At 46.1% G+C, this 15910-nt stretch overlaps 1 protein-coding gene across 1 annotated transcript in view; it reads right to left on the minus strand.

Annotated features, from left to right (window-relative positions):
• NECAB2 (N-terminal EF-hand calcium binding protein 2) overlaps window positions 1-15910 on the minus strand; it is a 92004-nt gene that overhangs the window by 8891 nt on the left and 67203 nt on the right. Inside the window, exon 5 of the mRNA XM_075715724.1 lies at window positions 13662-13759. Within this exon, the coding sequence (XP_075571839.1) occupies window positions 13662-13759 (98 nt within the window). The remainder of the gene's footprint in view (window positions 1-13661; window positions 13760-15910) is intronic.

Raw genomic sequence — 15910 nt, forward strand, 5'->3', positions numbered from 1 at the left:
CTGCTCACCCGCTGGTTGTTAACAGTGAGAATCATAATGTCCTGAAACGAAGTGCAGCTGGTGTAGCACTGCTTGCCCATACAAATGAGCATGGGACGATGAGAATGATCGATCAGTGTCCCTACCCCAGCTGCCTCGAGACCGCCTCTGCCTCTGCAGGGGGAACTGAAGATCAATATCTCCCTTGCTCTCCCCTTTGGGATTTTGCCTTACCAGGGAGCAGAGCAGCGGGTGTTGTGCCACAAGACCACGCAGCCTCCCAGGTCTGGCTGTGCTTCCTTGCCTGCTATGGAGGGGGTTTCTGCTGGGCTTTTCGGACCAGGATGCTGGTGCCACCATGCCGAGCCTGGACATCTCTTGACAAGTCCTGCCCAGTTTTTCCTTGCAGGCAGGGAGAGTGATGAACAGGCAGCCTGGGACCATGGATGCAGCAGCTGGTAGAGCACTGCACCAGGCCCCCTCTGTGGGAGGCACAGGCACCACTGCGAGACAAATAAACAGCAATAGAGCCAAGGGAGGGAGGTGAAAACATTTGTTGAGCATTTGGATTGGGGAAAAAAATTTGAATGCAGTCACAAATATTCCTGGATAGCTGGACAATCTCTGTTCTCCCTAGAAAAATACAACTCGCTCAGAATGTGCAATTTACACTCCACATATATGTGTGTTCTTTCCAAGCACCATGTTATACATATACACTACATGTCACATCTGAACAAGTCTGTATAGACAGTCTATTAAATTCACTGTCAAGATACCTCACCCTTCATCTTCCTCTGCCAGCACTCTTTGGAGAGAGCCCCACACTGGGCCAAATCCGCCCCTTTGCCCAGGCAGTTATTTTATCATTTAATACATCTCCACTATCCACACTTTGGCTAAGGATGGTGTATTAAATCGATAAATCTCCTTAGCAAAGACATATCATTGCATTTGGGATCTGAAATAATTTCTTTCGCTGTTTCCCCCGCCCCCACAGCTGCTCACCCCTGCCTGCAACTAGCAGCCTGCCTGTAATGAAGGCATAAATATATTAATCAGGCACTCAAACAGGCTCTGCTATAATTACAGATAGGTTTTGATTAACTCTCGCACCCAGCCCTGCTCTGATTGCTGGCACCGGGGATCTGATTGCTGCCTCAGCGGAGGGCGGCTGTTCCCGTGGGCTGGGGGCTATGGCCCTCCTCATGGATTTAATATAGACCTGCAGGCCTCTGGGAGCTGCCACTGCTAAACACAGAGCTGTGCGTGCTCCTTCGAGTGGCTGATTGGATTATTCTTTTAATTAAGAGCACGGGTTGTCTGGGGCATGATTTGCCCTGCCGAGGATGGGCTGGATGCAAGCGTGCAGGTGCACCCAGGTCCCCGTGCCCTGAGACCCCAACTGCTGCTCCCAGCACTATCGCACTGCAAAAACACAGTAATTCCCTGTTAATGTCCCTTTCCAGTGCAACACCACTGCCTTGTCCTCTTCTCTTCTGATAGTTGTCCAAACTGCATACCACATCCCCCACGGATGGTCCAAGCCCATCAACTGATTTTACACCCCCTCCATGCTGTTTATCCCACACTCAGTTTCCCTTCCAGAGGTGCGAAGAGTGCACCACTGCTTTTCCATCTCAATCCATACATCAAATAGATGGTGTAATGTGCTGCTATTTACTTCCACTTTGCTGCTCCTCTCCAAGACTCTATAGCCTGTCTCCTGCAAATGATAAAATCATAGAATAGTTTGCATTGGAAGGGACCTTAAAGATCACCTAGTTCCACCCCCTCTGTTATGGGCAGGGACATCTTCCACTAGACCAGGTTGCTCAAAACCCCATCCAACCTGGCCCCATCCAGGGATGGGACATCCAGTTTCTCTGGGCAGCCTGTTCCAGTGCCTCACCACCCTCACAGTGAAGAATTTGTTCCTTATAGCTAATCTAAATCTACCCTCTTTCAGTTTAAAGCCATCACCCCTCACCCTTGTAAAAAGTCCCTCTCCAGCTTTCTTATAGGCCCCCTTCAGGTACTGGAAGGCTGCTATAAGGTCTCCCTGGAGCCTTCTCTCCTTCAAGTTGAACAACCCCAACTCTTTCAGCTTGTCTTCATAGGAGAGGTGCTCCAGCCCTCGGATCATCTTCATGGCCCTCCTCTGGACTCACGCCAACAGGTCCATGTCCTTCTTATGTTTGGGTCCCCAGAGCTAAATGCAATACTCCAGGTGGGGTCTCATGAGAGTGGAGTAGAGGGGGAGAATCCCCTCCCTCAACCTGCTGGTCATGGTTCCTTTAATGCAGCCCAGGGTACAGTTGGCTTTCTGGGTTGCAAGCGCACATTGCCAGATTATGTTGAGCTTCTCACCCTAGTCTTCCTTTTATCACCGATGTACCTGTAGAAGCTTTTCTTGTTGCCCTTGACGTTCCTGGCCAGATTTAATTCTATCAGGGCTTTAGCTTTCCTAACCTGATCCCTAGCTGCTTGGACAATTTACCACCACAAAATTTCCTGATCAACCCTTCCCATGCCTTGTGTGAACAGATTGCTCTCCCTAGCACAGGAGCCTGCTCCTTTTGGAAAATTGTATTTATGAAGGCACAGGCTATGCTGAGTGCTGTCTGATCACATGGACTGGCTCCAGGTGCTAGAATATAAGGCTGTGAGAGTATGCACATTTAAAGGCATAGTTAAATTTCCTAACTACAATACAGCCTTAAGAAAAATCATACAGGTGATTCCCACATTCATTTAAATCAGCTTAACTCCCTACATCGAGATTGGTTGGATGGATGGATGTTGGGTACAAAGCTACACCAGCTGGTGCAGAGGAATATTGGGGTGTCCATGAAGATCTGGTGCTTTTGGCAGGCCAGTAAGTCCATTAGCTCTGAAATTAAAACAACAGTGTGATTTTTTTCCCCCACTTAACTAACTCTGGCCATTTGCCAACCCAGCTGTGACATTTGCTCTCTGGAGCTGGGTCTGAAATGCATGTGCTCAGAGGCTTTTCAGCAATCCCTTGGGCTGTCTTCTAGCAAATGTCTTATTTGGCATTGCAAAAATGAGTTACTAAGAAGACCAGCTCCAAAGGAATCCTTCCCATTGTCTTATTAAAACATTTGTCAGTCTCTCCTAGGGAGATTTAATGAGGTTTGGTCTTATTAATTCCACCCTGAAGAGTTATTTCCTCCTTGCTTTGCCTGAGAAGTTAAAATATTTATGGAGATAATATAATAATTGCTGCTCAATGAAGCTCCTTTGTGCCAGAAGCTCTTGGAGGGGCGCGTCTCCAAGCCTGCTCTTTTCCATCCAACTAGTCCATTAGTTCAAGGCTAGAAAGACTTTGGCATCACAGATACTAGCCTGCTGCAGAGTGTTTTGCTGGCAAGCCTTGGTTGAGGAAGGAGCCTGGTGGCCGCCAAAGAGGCAGAGGAGGGTGAAAAAAGGCATCTCTCCCTTTTCTACATCCCCAGCCACCTGGCCTTGATGTCTGCTGCTGCAAAAGGGCAGCTGCATGTGTCTGCAGTGAGGAGCAAACATAAAAGCCTTGTTGAAAGTATGGCCTCAAGATTTTTGCAGGGGGCAGCTCTCACGAGAGCTTTGGAAAGCGTCACCGTATGACAAACTGGGGCATGAGCCAGAGACATTGAAAAATGAGAGAAGGAAGAAGTGGGAAAAAAGACAACTTGCTTTAACCACAGGTAATTGGAGAAATACTGCCCAGTGCTGGGTCCTCTGGTCAGTCGGCTGAGGTCCAAGCTCCAAATCCCATCGCTATCTTCACATCACATGCTTTTTATGTGCCTGTAATGCACCTTCCCATGCACAATGGGTGCACACATCGGGGCACAGGCTGCCCAAAGCCCCACCACAGCTCTTCCAGCTTTCCATTTCCATATGCACCTGCCCCAAATCTGCCCAAATTCTGGCACAATTAATGAAAACACCCTTGGGATGTGTTACCTGTGCAAATTACAGCTGGGATTTTGGTGCTGTTGAGTGCTCAGACTTGCCAACACTGGCATCGAGCATCCCTTACCGGGCATTGCAAACTGATGCCTAAAACTGGGCTCTTTGTGGCCATGTTCCTGTGGGTATCAAATGACTGAAAAAGGAGATTTTCAGTGTTTTTGATATCTCAAAGCTTCTTTGCTGGCATTTTTAAAGGTCACTATTTAGCTCCTTAAAACTACAGGATGTAAAATATAAATGATTCTGCACCACCCACGGACTCGGAGACCCCCTGTGACAACCCCACACCTTCCTTTTGCTTTGCAGAGTTACAGCCTGACCAATGAGGTTTTCCAGCACTGTTTTTTCAGTGAGATTGGCCAAACTGGCTGATATTTACCAAGCCTGGGGACATTGACAGCTTCTCCAATTTTTATTAACTCCAACCACTGCCAAAGCATGCCCACAGAGCGATGACACTGAACCAAGGAGGCTTTTCAAATGGAAACCAAAGCCAATTCTGTTTCACCCACACTTTTCCTTCAGTTAAAAAAACCCAACCCAACAACAAACCCATTGCCATGCCATGAAACATCCCTGTCAAACCTCATCCTGGGATGATGGAGAGGTTATCTTCCACCCACTCACCCCTTTAAAAACCAGGCATGTGTTGCGCTGTAACCTCTGAGTGGCTGATTAAAATTCTTTGCTCATAATTGCCTGTTTTCTTCCAAGAGATATTTTCTTATAATTAGAATAACACTCAGACCTGCCTCTTGCTCCTTTCCCTCCCCCGACTCTTAAATCCCTTCAAAAGCAGAGACCCAAAACTGATTGCCTGGCACATAATCAGTAGAAGAAACCTGAAGAGAACAGACACTTAAATAGTTGATAAATGAAAGCATTAACATATGAAAGACCCTCAGCCTTCCTGTAAATGGTTCTAAAAAACCAAATGAGACACCTGTTCAGATAAAAAAGATGATGACAGCATCACATGTGTTTTAAAAGTGTTTTGATATAAAATCCTCCTTTTATAAATCTCAGTGTTGGACCCTTCTCAGCTCATGTTTGCCTTGTCTGGTCCTGAAGGTCTCCTGCCATGGAGCCTTCCCAAGAAAATTATCACAGGACTTGCCTCTCCTCATTATTAGACAGTCTCCTTGCTGCAATATAATCCCATCATTTCTTGTTGCAGCCACGTGCATGTGAAGGGCAGGTAACCATTGGCACATGCATGCACTATGCAGCACACCCCCTGAGGTCACCTGTGGATCAAGAGGTGTACGGCACTTTTGCACCCTGTCCATTTACTTAGCAGGCAAAGAACAGACTTGGAAATGAAGCATGGCCATCTACTTCTGAACACCCGGGCTATAATTAGCCTTTCCCTTCACACAAGTTCCTAATTAGCTGTATTTAGTATCCACAAGACAGTAAATTAATACATATTTTATCTCAGTTTTCCAAGGAAAGTACAGATTTTGTTTTCCAAACAGGACCTACTCAAAAGACCCTGCAGATGTAATGACGTGGGATGGTCAAGCTGCTGAAGGCTCAGCCTGGTTGTGCCAGCTGGTTATGTATTGAGTTGGTCCCTGCCTTTCCTTTTGGAGGCTCCTTCAAAGCTGCTCTTGGGCTATTTGGCAAGACCACAGTGTTGCCGTCTGGTGGATTTATTCCCTTCAGAATACAATTTATCTCATCCCAGGATCAATAGCCTTAAAACAAGAAGGAGGAGGAGGAAAACCATGTCCTACAAGAGGTCCATGAGAGCTGGAGCCAGGGTAGCATGAGCAGGAACTCCAGAGAAGATGCTCTTCCTTCTCAGAGTGAGAGGAGGGACATGAATTTTGCAGCAACAGACAAGCAGAAGAGCACTGAATAAACATCTTTGTCTAAAAATAAGCTCCAAGAGAGACCTTTTTAAGATTCATCTCCCTGCCAGCCCCGCTGTGCTCCCCAGCAGTCTGGCAGCCCGGCTGGAACTCATGCACAGCCCCACGGGGCTGGCAAGGAAATCGCTCTGGATGGCATCACGCAGAAAATCAGCTTTGTGGTCTGGAGTCTGAACAGAAAAATTGGGGAAAATGCAGTTCTTGCAGAACTGGAGTAGCACTTTTTACTTTAATTTGCAGTGCAATATTTTCTTAAACTAATTTCAGAGTAGAGCTGCAGAAATACTTTCTGAGAAGCTAAAAAAATATGCCTTGTTTCCTTTTAGATTATTCTTGAACTATAAAGTTCCATAACTTTTCCAGAAATCCACATAATTTTTTTGCTATAGAAGTTGATACTGAGATTGTTCAGAAATGTATCATTCAAAATATACGGAAAGGTGACTTTAGTGACTTTACCAATTCACTGCCCCATCGCCAGTCCTTTCTTTTTTCAGACAAAACCATTCACTATGAATACATCTTTAACTGCATTATAGGAGTGTTTCAAAGCTGGTGTTTCATCATAAAATCACCCATCCAAGAAAGGTGCAAAAAAGCAGCTAATAATCCCCAAAACAACTCCTTCCCTGTCAGGGCAGATCTCCATGCTGCAAAGATGAGGACAGACAATGCTCTGAGCCCCCCAGAAAAGGCAAATTGGCCATTTCAGCAAACATCCTGACCCCTAAAGAAGAGCCAAACGCTTCCTAGGAGGAAGACGATGACAAGGTGCGCAGGATCTCTGGGGGTTCAGCCAGGTGCAAGGTACCAGGAGATAAACTGTTCCTGTGTTTGGCAGCAAGGAAGCCAAAGAAGTGCTTCTCCAAAGGAGAGGTAGGGTACAAAGTCGCTCAGGAGGAAAGATGAAGCAACAGAAATGCTGCACTGCGGTGGTACCCCATGGGCTTCAAGCCCAGACCAGGAGACCTCAGCTGATGTTCATGTAACCACCATGGCTGGGTGCAAGCCGAGTCGGAGCCAGATTACAATGTCTATGGGAAGCCCTGAGCAGCTTACAATGTTTAGGCTGGGCAGTACCCAGAGTTGCTACCACCATGTCGCTGTTACACCCTGCCACAGGCCAGCCTCCTGCCACAGCAAAGCACTGTTCCAGGACCCTCAGACAACCTCGGTGTGAACACCAAGTTTATTCAGCAGAGCAGGAGAAAACCTGCTGAAGTAAAATGAAAGGACAATATAAAGGATTAGCTGGAGGGTGAGAGGAAAAGATTATTTTTAAGGATTATTTCTACTGACTATTTTATCTCGAGGTGTCATCATTCAAAAAAGAGCAATATCATATTTGGCAAGCTTAATTTTGGCAGGTAAGAATGCAAATGAGAGCACTCTATATTGCTATTCTGGACTATGCTATGAAACAAAAAAACCCCATCTATCATTTTTAGCATCCAAGACTGGTGGCAGATGGTGCCTGCTCTGGGGCTGTAACTGAGCTGCTCAAACAGGCACTCCTTAGCAGTGTGCTGCTGGTGGCTGAAAGCTGGGGGAGACCCATGGCCACGCTGGCACCAGCAGCAAGGAGAGGAGGTCTGCTGCAGCAGCTCCCACTGAGCCCCAGGAGCGCAGCATCTCTTGTTCACTGAGGCAACGTGTCGTAAGGCAGAGACAAGAAGGGTGAATTGCAGCAGGAACAATTTAACTCACAAGTAACATATGCAAACTTATTCACCCATGTGTATATACCTCTGAGCTCCCTAGCGCTGCTGGAGCATCAGCAGCTGGTATTCAAGGTCAGTACACTCAGTTTTCCCTTTATGATTTACATATCCTCTCATCTAAATAATGATTCTCAGGAGAAAATGTGTTTGCAGCTGGTTTGGGTACTGTGCCTGTCCATAAGGCACACGTGTGGTATTTGGCACCCTGGCACGAGAAGGCTCTCGGGGGCTGTGTGATGTGTCACCACTTGGTCATATTTCCACTCCAGGTCTATTAAATGAGATAAAAATGATTTTGGCAAGTGACAGACTGGCAGCGGAGCTGGCAGCAAGCAAGCAAGCAAGGAGTAAAACATGGGCTTTCATGTCTCCTTTTGCTCCCCTCCAGGACCGAAGGTGATGCTGAATATCAAGCAGAGGGTGGTCCAAGGCCACCTGCAGGTCCTCAGGCCTCCTCTATAAATCCCTCCTGCTGCCCCTCACTCCTCCCTGAAGCCAGTCTCTGAATCCCCCCCTAATTCGCCATCACTCCCCTCCCCTGCTCTGCTCACCCTGTTCCTGGCCCTTGCCGAAGCAGAGCAGCACAGCCCTTCCCCGCACCATGTTCATGAGCACTGGAGAGATCAGCTCCATTTCATTCCACTATGTGCATAGGGGGGTTTTGCAATTTCAGCTCTGATTTTGGGCAATTTTGCTTTCCAAGCACTCCTCTTCCAGCTGGGACAGGGCACGTGCCAAGGACAGTCATGAGCATTTCTTGGACCTGTCTGGTGCCCAACAGGAGCATCTCCAGGAAGGAAGGATTTGACCTTAAGTCTGAGCTGCTTCATCCTTGAAGGTGTTCCACACTCAGCATTTTTGGGACTTCTTTGCACCTTGCTTTTAAAGTTTGCCTCAACACTAAACGTCAGCCTTGCTAATGTTTCCATGCTCAGTGTTGCAAAATGCTTATTTGGCAAAAGTGGGGAGCAGGAGCAACCCCAGTGTGGCAGGCAGTGGAAGCTGTACCGGGCAGGAATGGGGCTAATTGAGCCTCTCGGGTTCAAAAGAACCACAAAATGTGCTTTATTTACCAAGCTAAAGCACATTTCCTGGGGTGTCTGGGTAAGGGTGGTGTTCAGTGGTAACCATCACCCTAGCGCCGTCCCTCTGGCTCCCCAGGCACTGTCCCCCTCTCCCCTGTCCCTGGCACCCCTCGAGGCTGGCAGGGATGGTGGAGGCATCGGGTGGGCACCGTCCCACAGCGGGCAGCCCGAGGCAGAGGGGACATTAACTGAACAGGAGGGACAGCATCCACCTGGCTCCAGTCCCCCAGCTCCCACTGTACCCCCACACCTTTCGACACCAGACACACAAACCATGTCCTTCTTGGTCACGCTGGTTTTGATATTTGCTGACTGCACTATAAAGCAGTAAATAAGAATTGTATAAGAACATATCCCACTGTCAGCTTTTTTTAGATCCTGAAAGTCTATTTCCTTTCTCTCCAATTTAACTTTGCATTTCCTATCGTCACTGGCAGTCATTTCAACGCAGCATGGACATCACCATATTGGAAAATAATTACAATGACAGATTTTGTTTTGCTGTATGAGACCTTCCACTACTGAATCTAATTACTGCTGATACTTCATGCGCTCCTCCAGCATGAGATAATTGCTGCTTTCTCTTTTTATGAGTAAGAAATAATCAGTTGTCTTTTAAGGTGAGAAATATAAACAGCAATTAAATACCACGGCTATCCAGCCCCTCTTGTCAGCAGGCACCTCTCATCAGAAAGCCAACAGAGAAGAAGGTTAGGCTTCATTTATCATTTGCACCAAATACTTCTTTTAATGGAGGGGAGAGGGAGGGAATAAGGAACACTCTCAAATGATCAATAGTTTTCTCCAGCTGATGAAATGCTCATTTTAATATGGAGAAGCAGGAGCAACTCACAAGCAAAGCAGTTTGCTCGCAAGTCACAGTGCTCAGCATCAGCACCAAGTCCTTTGCAGGATCTGGCCCTGGGGAAAAGCTGCAGAGACAGCAACAGGCTTGAGCATCGGGGGGGCACAAAACCACACTTGGGTCCTTCCAAAACGTGCTACTTCAGCAGTCTTTTCCTTGATTCAGTGTTTCTAAAAATATATTTATATGTACGTATCTCCTAAACATCCTGACATCAGCATGGGGCCCTTGCTTACAGCATCACACGTGGAGGAGATGGAGCAGAAGGAGACCTTTATGGGGGCACCCATCAGACAAGTGGGAGCTCGCAATGGCTTTTGCAATCCTGGGATGGATCTTCTCCCTGGGGCTGAAGCCCTATCCTGTAGGTGTGGTCCCAGCCCTGAATGAAATAAAACACCCCTGTGACATCCCCCAGGCTCAGATATGAGAACACACATGGGTTGGAACCTGGTGAGAAGACCTCAGCCAGATTATTTTATCAGTTCAGATTGTAAGAAGCCTTCTTCTGACACTGTTTTGGCAATCCTGACACTAAAACCAGAAAGTCTAGTAAACAAATACTTTTTTTTTTTTTTTTTTTTTTTTTTTTAGGGAAAACATATAGTGAAAAAATCTCACATCTCAAAAAAAAGGACTAATGGTTTGCACTCAGGAAATGCTTCTGATGCTGCCTGGAAGTCTGTCCTACCTGAACATTGGAGATTAGTTTCTCTACCACCTAAACAGCTTATTTTCTTTTTTTTTTTTTCCCTTCAGTTCTTTACTTGAACAAGGTGCCTGCCTTTGAATAATTCATTGATGAGGTTTGTACCACTTTGTTCACAAAATCACAGCAGGAAGCGATGTTTTTCATTAAATACTTCTTTGCCAGCTCCTCTCTGTGAAGGAGTCTTGCTCTGTTTGCTTGCTTGCCAAAAGTCTGCCAGGCAGTGAAGAGCAACACACCCCATGGGCTGATAGAATGGGGGTGATGAGGGGATGCTGGGGTGGCACTCCCTCGTCTGACTTTAGCCATCTAGAAGGGAAGTGTCTGGATTTGAGATGAAGAGTGCTGTGATCCTTCAGCATCACAGGAGAAAGATGCTCTGTATCTCCCCGGTTCCCTCCACAACATCATGATGGAGGTGACCAGCTCAGGTTTAGGTAAATAACTTCTACCTGTTACAGTCTTGCTTAATATCTTTATCAATGATCTGGATGAGGGGATTGAGTGTGCCCTCAGTAAGTTTGCAGATGACACCAAACTGGGTGGGAGTGTCGATCTGCTGGAGTGTAGGATGGCCCTGCAGAGGGCTCTGGACAGGCTGGACTGATGGGCCGAGGCCAACTGTATGAGGTTCAACAAGGCCAAGTGCCGGGTCCTGCACTTGGGTCACAACAACCCCATGCAACGCTACAGGCTTGGGGAAGAGTGGCTGGAAAGCTGCCTGGTGGAAAAGGACCTGGGGGTGTTGGTCGACAGCCAGCTGAACATGAGGCAGCAGTGTGCCCAGGTGGCCAAGAAGGCCAACAGCATCCTGGCCTGTATCAGGAATAGTGTGGCCAGCAGGAGCAGGGAGGTGATTGTCCCCCTGTACTCGGCGCTGGTGAGACCGCACCTGGAATACTGTGTCCAGTTTTGGGCCCCTCAATACAAGAAAGACATTGAGGTGCTGGAGCGTGTCCAGAGAAGGGCAACGAGGCTGGTGAAGGGTCTGGAGCACAGGTCTTATGAGGAGCGGCTGAGGGAACTGGGGTTGTTTAGTCTGGATAAAAGGAGGCTGAGGGGAGACCTTATCGCTCTCTACAACTATCTGAAAGGAGGTTGTAGTGAGGTGGGTGTTGGTCTCTTCTCCCAAGTAGTTAGCGATAGGACAAGAGGAAATGGGCTCAAGCTGCACCAGGGGAGGTTTAGATTGGATATTAGGAAAAATTTCTTCATGGAAAGGGTAGTCTGGTATTGGAACAGGTTACCCAGAGTGGTGATGGAGTCCCCATCCCTGGAAGTGTTCAAAAAACGGGTAGACGTGGCACTTTGGTACATGGTTTAGTGGGCATGGTGGTGTTGGGTTGATGGTTGGACTGATGATCTTAGAGGTCCTTTCCAACCTTAATGATTCCTAGTTTTTACTTTCATTAAAAAATAATCCAGCCACCAAGCCAGGAAACATGAAATTACTACTCTACCCTTAACTTGGTATAGTGGTGGACTTGGTAGTGTTAGGTTAATGGTTGGACTGGATGATCTTAAAGGTCTTTTCCAACCTAAACAATTCTATGATTCTATGATTCAATTAAGGCAGGTGAATCGTGCCACAAGTTGCTGAATCAAGGAGGGAGAAAGATGCTCTTCTTATGAAGGTAGTGTATTGGGATTATGAATAACCATCCTGTTTTTGCTGCAGATTTCTTATGCAAGGTAATACCCACATGCTCAGATGCCTAATTTATAAACAGGGAATAAGCCATCTTCCTCTTGCAAAATACCAGGAGGAATTAATCATATATATTAACCTCACATTTGAAAAGCAATGGTGGAAGTCATCACGAATAGCAAGTTGGATTGAATTACTGAGATATCTATTAGCATGTAAACATGTTTTTAAAATACATAGTTGGCAAATATGACTGCCAGAAAATTTGCTAATAATGAATATGAATGATGCATAAACAGACTCAGAATCTTAATTTAAAAAAATGAACTATTACTGTCGTTCTGATTTTTTTTACCCTCTCATAATGTTGATAAAAAATTCGCAAACACTTCAGACAGATCAGTGCTTGGCCAAAGACTTTTGCCTTTAGTTTATTGTGGTAAGATATCAACATGTGAAATATGTGGCTTCACTTTCCATGCTGCCCTCCTCACAAACATTAAAAAGGATGGATTTTGATCAAGCAAGGAAATTAGGCTCTTTACTCAGCAACCAGGGGGGAGAGAAATTTGCTGTTTCCCATTCTAACTCCTAAAACTTCTTATCATTACCACATCTTTAATGTGGAGTAATTTGAGTTTCTCCTCTCGCTTCAAAGATAAACAGAAGGGAGATTTCAATTTGGATTACTCAGAGGAGGGCTGGAGTTGAACTAGGAAAAAGCAAAACCTCCCTCCTTGGCTTGGTCCTCAGTGCACCACATTACTGCTCACCAGTGAAGACGAAGACTAGTTTTCTCTTGTTGTAGCACAAAAGAATGATGCAAATACGGTTGAAGGTAGAAGTGGAACAAGGGTTGATTATCCTGAGACAGTAAATATCACTGATACAGCCCAGTTACTTTATTAAGTAGTCTGGAAAGGACAGAAAAATGGTTTCAAAGGAACAAGAGCTCTATAAACACTTCTGTCCTCCTGGTAAGACACCAAATGAATGGTGCACCTCTCAGCGCGGATGTTTATCTGGTACATCAGCTCAGATTTTCTAGGTATTCATAAATAAACTTCAATATGGTTCTTGATCAGTACCACTGTCTACTAGTCAGTATCATTAAGGTATATGGTGGATTTTTTAAGAAGCTAGGGATACTCTGCACATATAAAATAGGATGGGGTATGTCTCGGTTTTGGTGCTTGCATGATTCCCCTGTAGTCCTTCAAACACACAGCCCTCTAGTTTCTAACACAGCAGCTGCACACATGAGCAACTGTATTTCTGGAACTCAGGATGCCTTCCAACATAGAAGCTGTATTTAGTGGCAGCTCTATAATATGAAGATTCCAAAAGCACTCCCAATGACACTAACAAGAACTCATGCATTCAAAATCCCACCCAAGAGACACATGGGCCATATTGTCTGAAGACAACTGGAGCACCTTCATGCTTCAGGTAATGCAGAGAGTAAACCATGGCACAGCCAAGACCTCCTGTCAGACTTAGGACAGGTGCTGCGAAGGTGCTCTGCCACAAAGCCTCCATGCCACCATCTACTGCACATGACATTGGCACCTTGTTTTACAATCTGGCCAAGATTTTCAAGATTCATCTGCTGTTAACACAAAAAAGTCCACTGTCATGATATTGCTGCGATGATGCACTTACCACACAAATGAAATGGCATGAGGAGACAACACTGCTGAATAGGATGAAGCTCTTCAGATTTAGATGCTCTGTTAACATAACATTTGCACCATTTGCTCCGAGCCTGTGGAGCACAAGGTGCAGCAAGGAGGACTCACCCGTTTGGTGTAGTCCATTGCCTTCAGGATGGAGAGGTTCAGTGTCTCCAGTGAGGCCAAGACGTCTTCATAGTCTCCCATATGGTCAGCAAAATAGTCTGAGAAAACCAAGAGAGACATGGTGGGAACTATTGATGTAACTTAACGCTTCAAGGCTACATGACACAGCAAGGTCTATCTATTTATTGGTGGAAAGAAAAACCTGAGTGTGGTTTAAGGTATAAGGTTTAAGCCACAGATTGTCCTGCAGGGATGGGAAGTGGTGCAACTCCCATGAAGTTTGGGACCATTGTAAAAAAGAGGTGTAAGAAACAGTAGCTCCCATTGAAAATAACTTAGGTGCTTTATTTCCATGCCCACTTCTGCATTTGACCATATCTTGGTCTCTCCCTCCTATTGCCAACTGTCCTGGTTTTAGTTGGGATAGAGTTAATTTTCTTCCTAGTAGCAGGCATAGTGCTATGTTTTAGATTTAGGATGAGAATAATGCTGATAACACACTGATGTTTTAGTTGTTGCTGAGTACTGCTTATGCTAGTCAAGGACTTTTCAGCTCCATGCTTTGCCAGGTGCACAAGAAGCTGGGAGGGGACACAGCCAGGACATCCGACCCAAACTGACCAAAGGGCTATTCCATACCATATGACATCATGCTCAGTATATAAGCTGCAGGGAGTTGGCCGGGGGGCAGCGATCGCTGCTCGGGAACTGTCTGGGTATCGGTCAGTGGGTGGCGAGCAATTGCATTGTGCATCACTTGCTTTGTATATTATTATTACTATTATTAATATATTGTTATTATTACTACTACTATTTTACTTTATTTCAATTATTAAACTGTTCTTATCTCAACCCAGGAGTTTTTCTCACTCCTACTCTTCTGATTCTCTCCCCCATCCCATTGGGGCAGGGGGAGTGAGTGAGCAGCTGCATGGTGCTTAGTTGCTCGCTGGGGTTAAACCACAACACCAACATGGAGGGAGAAGTCTCAAAAGCAACCCCCTTTCCATTCCCTTGACAGTCTTTACCACTCAAAGCATCCAAATACCTGTCAGGGTCATCCCAATTTATATGAGCTGAGACTGGCCTTACATCTTTCCCTACATTCCCAACACATTTGCACCTCAGCCCATAATCACAGGTTGCGCAGGCTTCTGAGAGCAAAATGTGCCTCAAAAGGAAGAGAACAGAGCTGCAAGCTGGGCCCAAAAGCACATGTTCTGCATGAAGAGGGAGTCCACACTTTCTCCGTGACATCCTCATCCCTCCTGCGGGAGGGGTGATCCATGCCAGGCTGCACTGCAGCTCCGGCAGCAGATGCAATCCCAGCCACTCTTCACTGATGCAAAATACAGCCAAAATTGGTCTTTCCCCACGCGGCCAATGGCTCCATGACACATATGAGCCCTGGGGCAGTTTCATGCATGAGCTATGGAGTCCTGAAATTTGCTGTTCACAATGGAAACAGCAAGAAGTAAAGCATGGCAGTGAGGTGTGCAGTGAGTTTGCAGTGTAGATGAGAAGTTACCCAGTTTCTGGGTGATTGACACAGACTACAGCTAAAAGCTGTTCCTTAAAAGCCACTGGCACTGTTCCTTAGTGCTAAGACACAAAGCTTCACACCGAGGTGACATCTCTGTGGAATGCAACAAGACATAAACTCCAGGAAACAATCCCACTAATTAGGTTCTCTTGGCTTAATTAGAAGTGCCGATTGCTATTTACAGCCCAAGAACATATCCGAGGGGAAGAAGATTTTGGCAGAAACCAGAATGTCACAGCATGATTGACAGCAGCTGTTTGCTGTTCCATGATAAGCCAAACAGCTTATTCTCACTGCAGCATGTTTATTTGTGTTATTCTTATTACTTGTGAAAGAAAAACTGAGCAGATCTTAAAGGTAAAGACTTTCTCTAAATCCTGAAATAAAAAGCTGGACCCATACATTTCAGGAGAAATGAGCTGCTGTGGACCGACCACAGCCCTCAAGACCAACCAAGGAGCACCTGGGAGGAGAACGGCGTTGACTTAACCAAAGTATTCAGCTCTACTGTTTTAGCCTTATTTATTCACATGAACATCTGAGATCAGTTCTTCCTATCCTACATGGTTCTTGCTCATGGCTCCTACATGTCTGCAGAGAGCAATGGGATCAATGCTCAGGAGATAAGTATCACTGCAACCTGGGGCTGGTGTAGGAGGAGGTGGGTGCCCCCCCCCGTACCTCTCCCCAGCAAAGCCATTACCCA

Source organism: Pelecanus crispus, chromosome 8 (assembly GCF_030463565.1).
Source record: "Pelecanus crispus isolate bPelCri1 chromosome 8, bPelCri1.pri, whole genome shotgun sequence".
NCBI classification, from domain to species: Eukaryota; Metazoa; Chordata; class Aves; order Pelecaniformes; family Pelecanidae; genus Pelecanus; species Pelecanus crispus.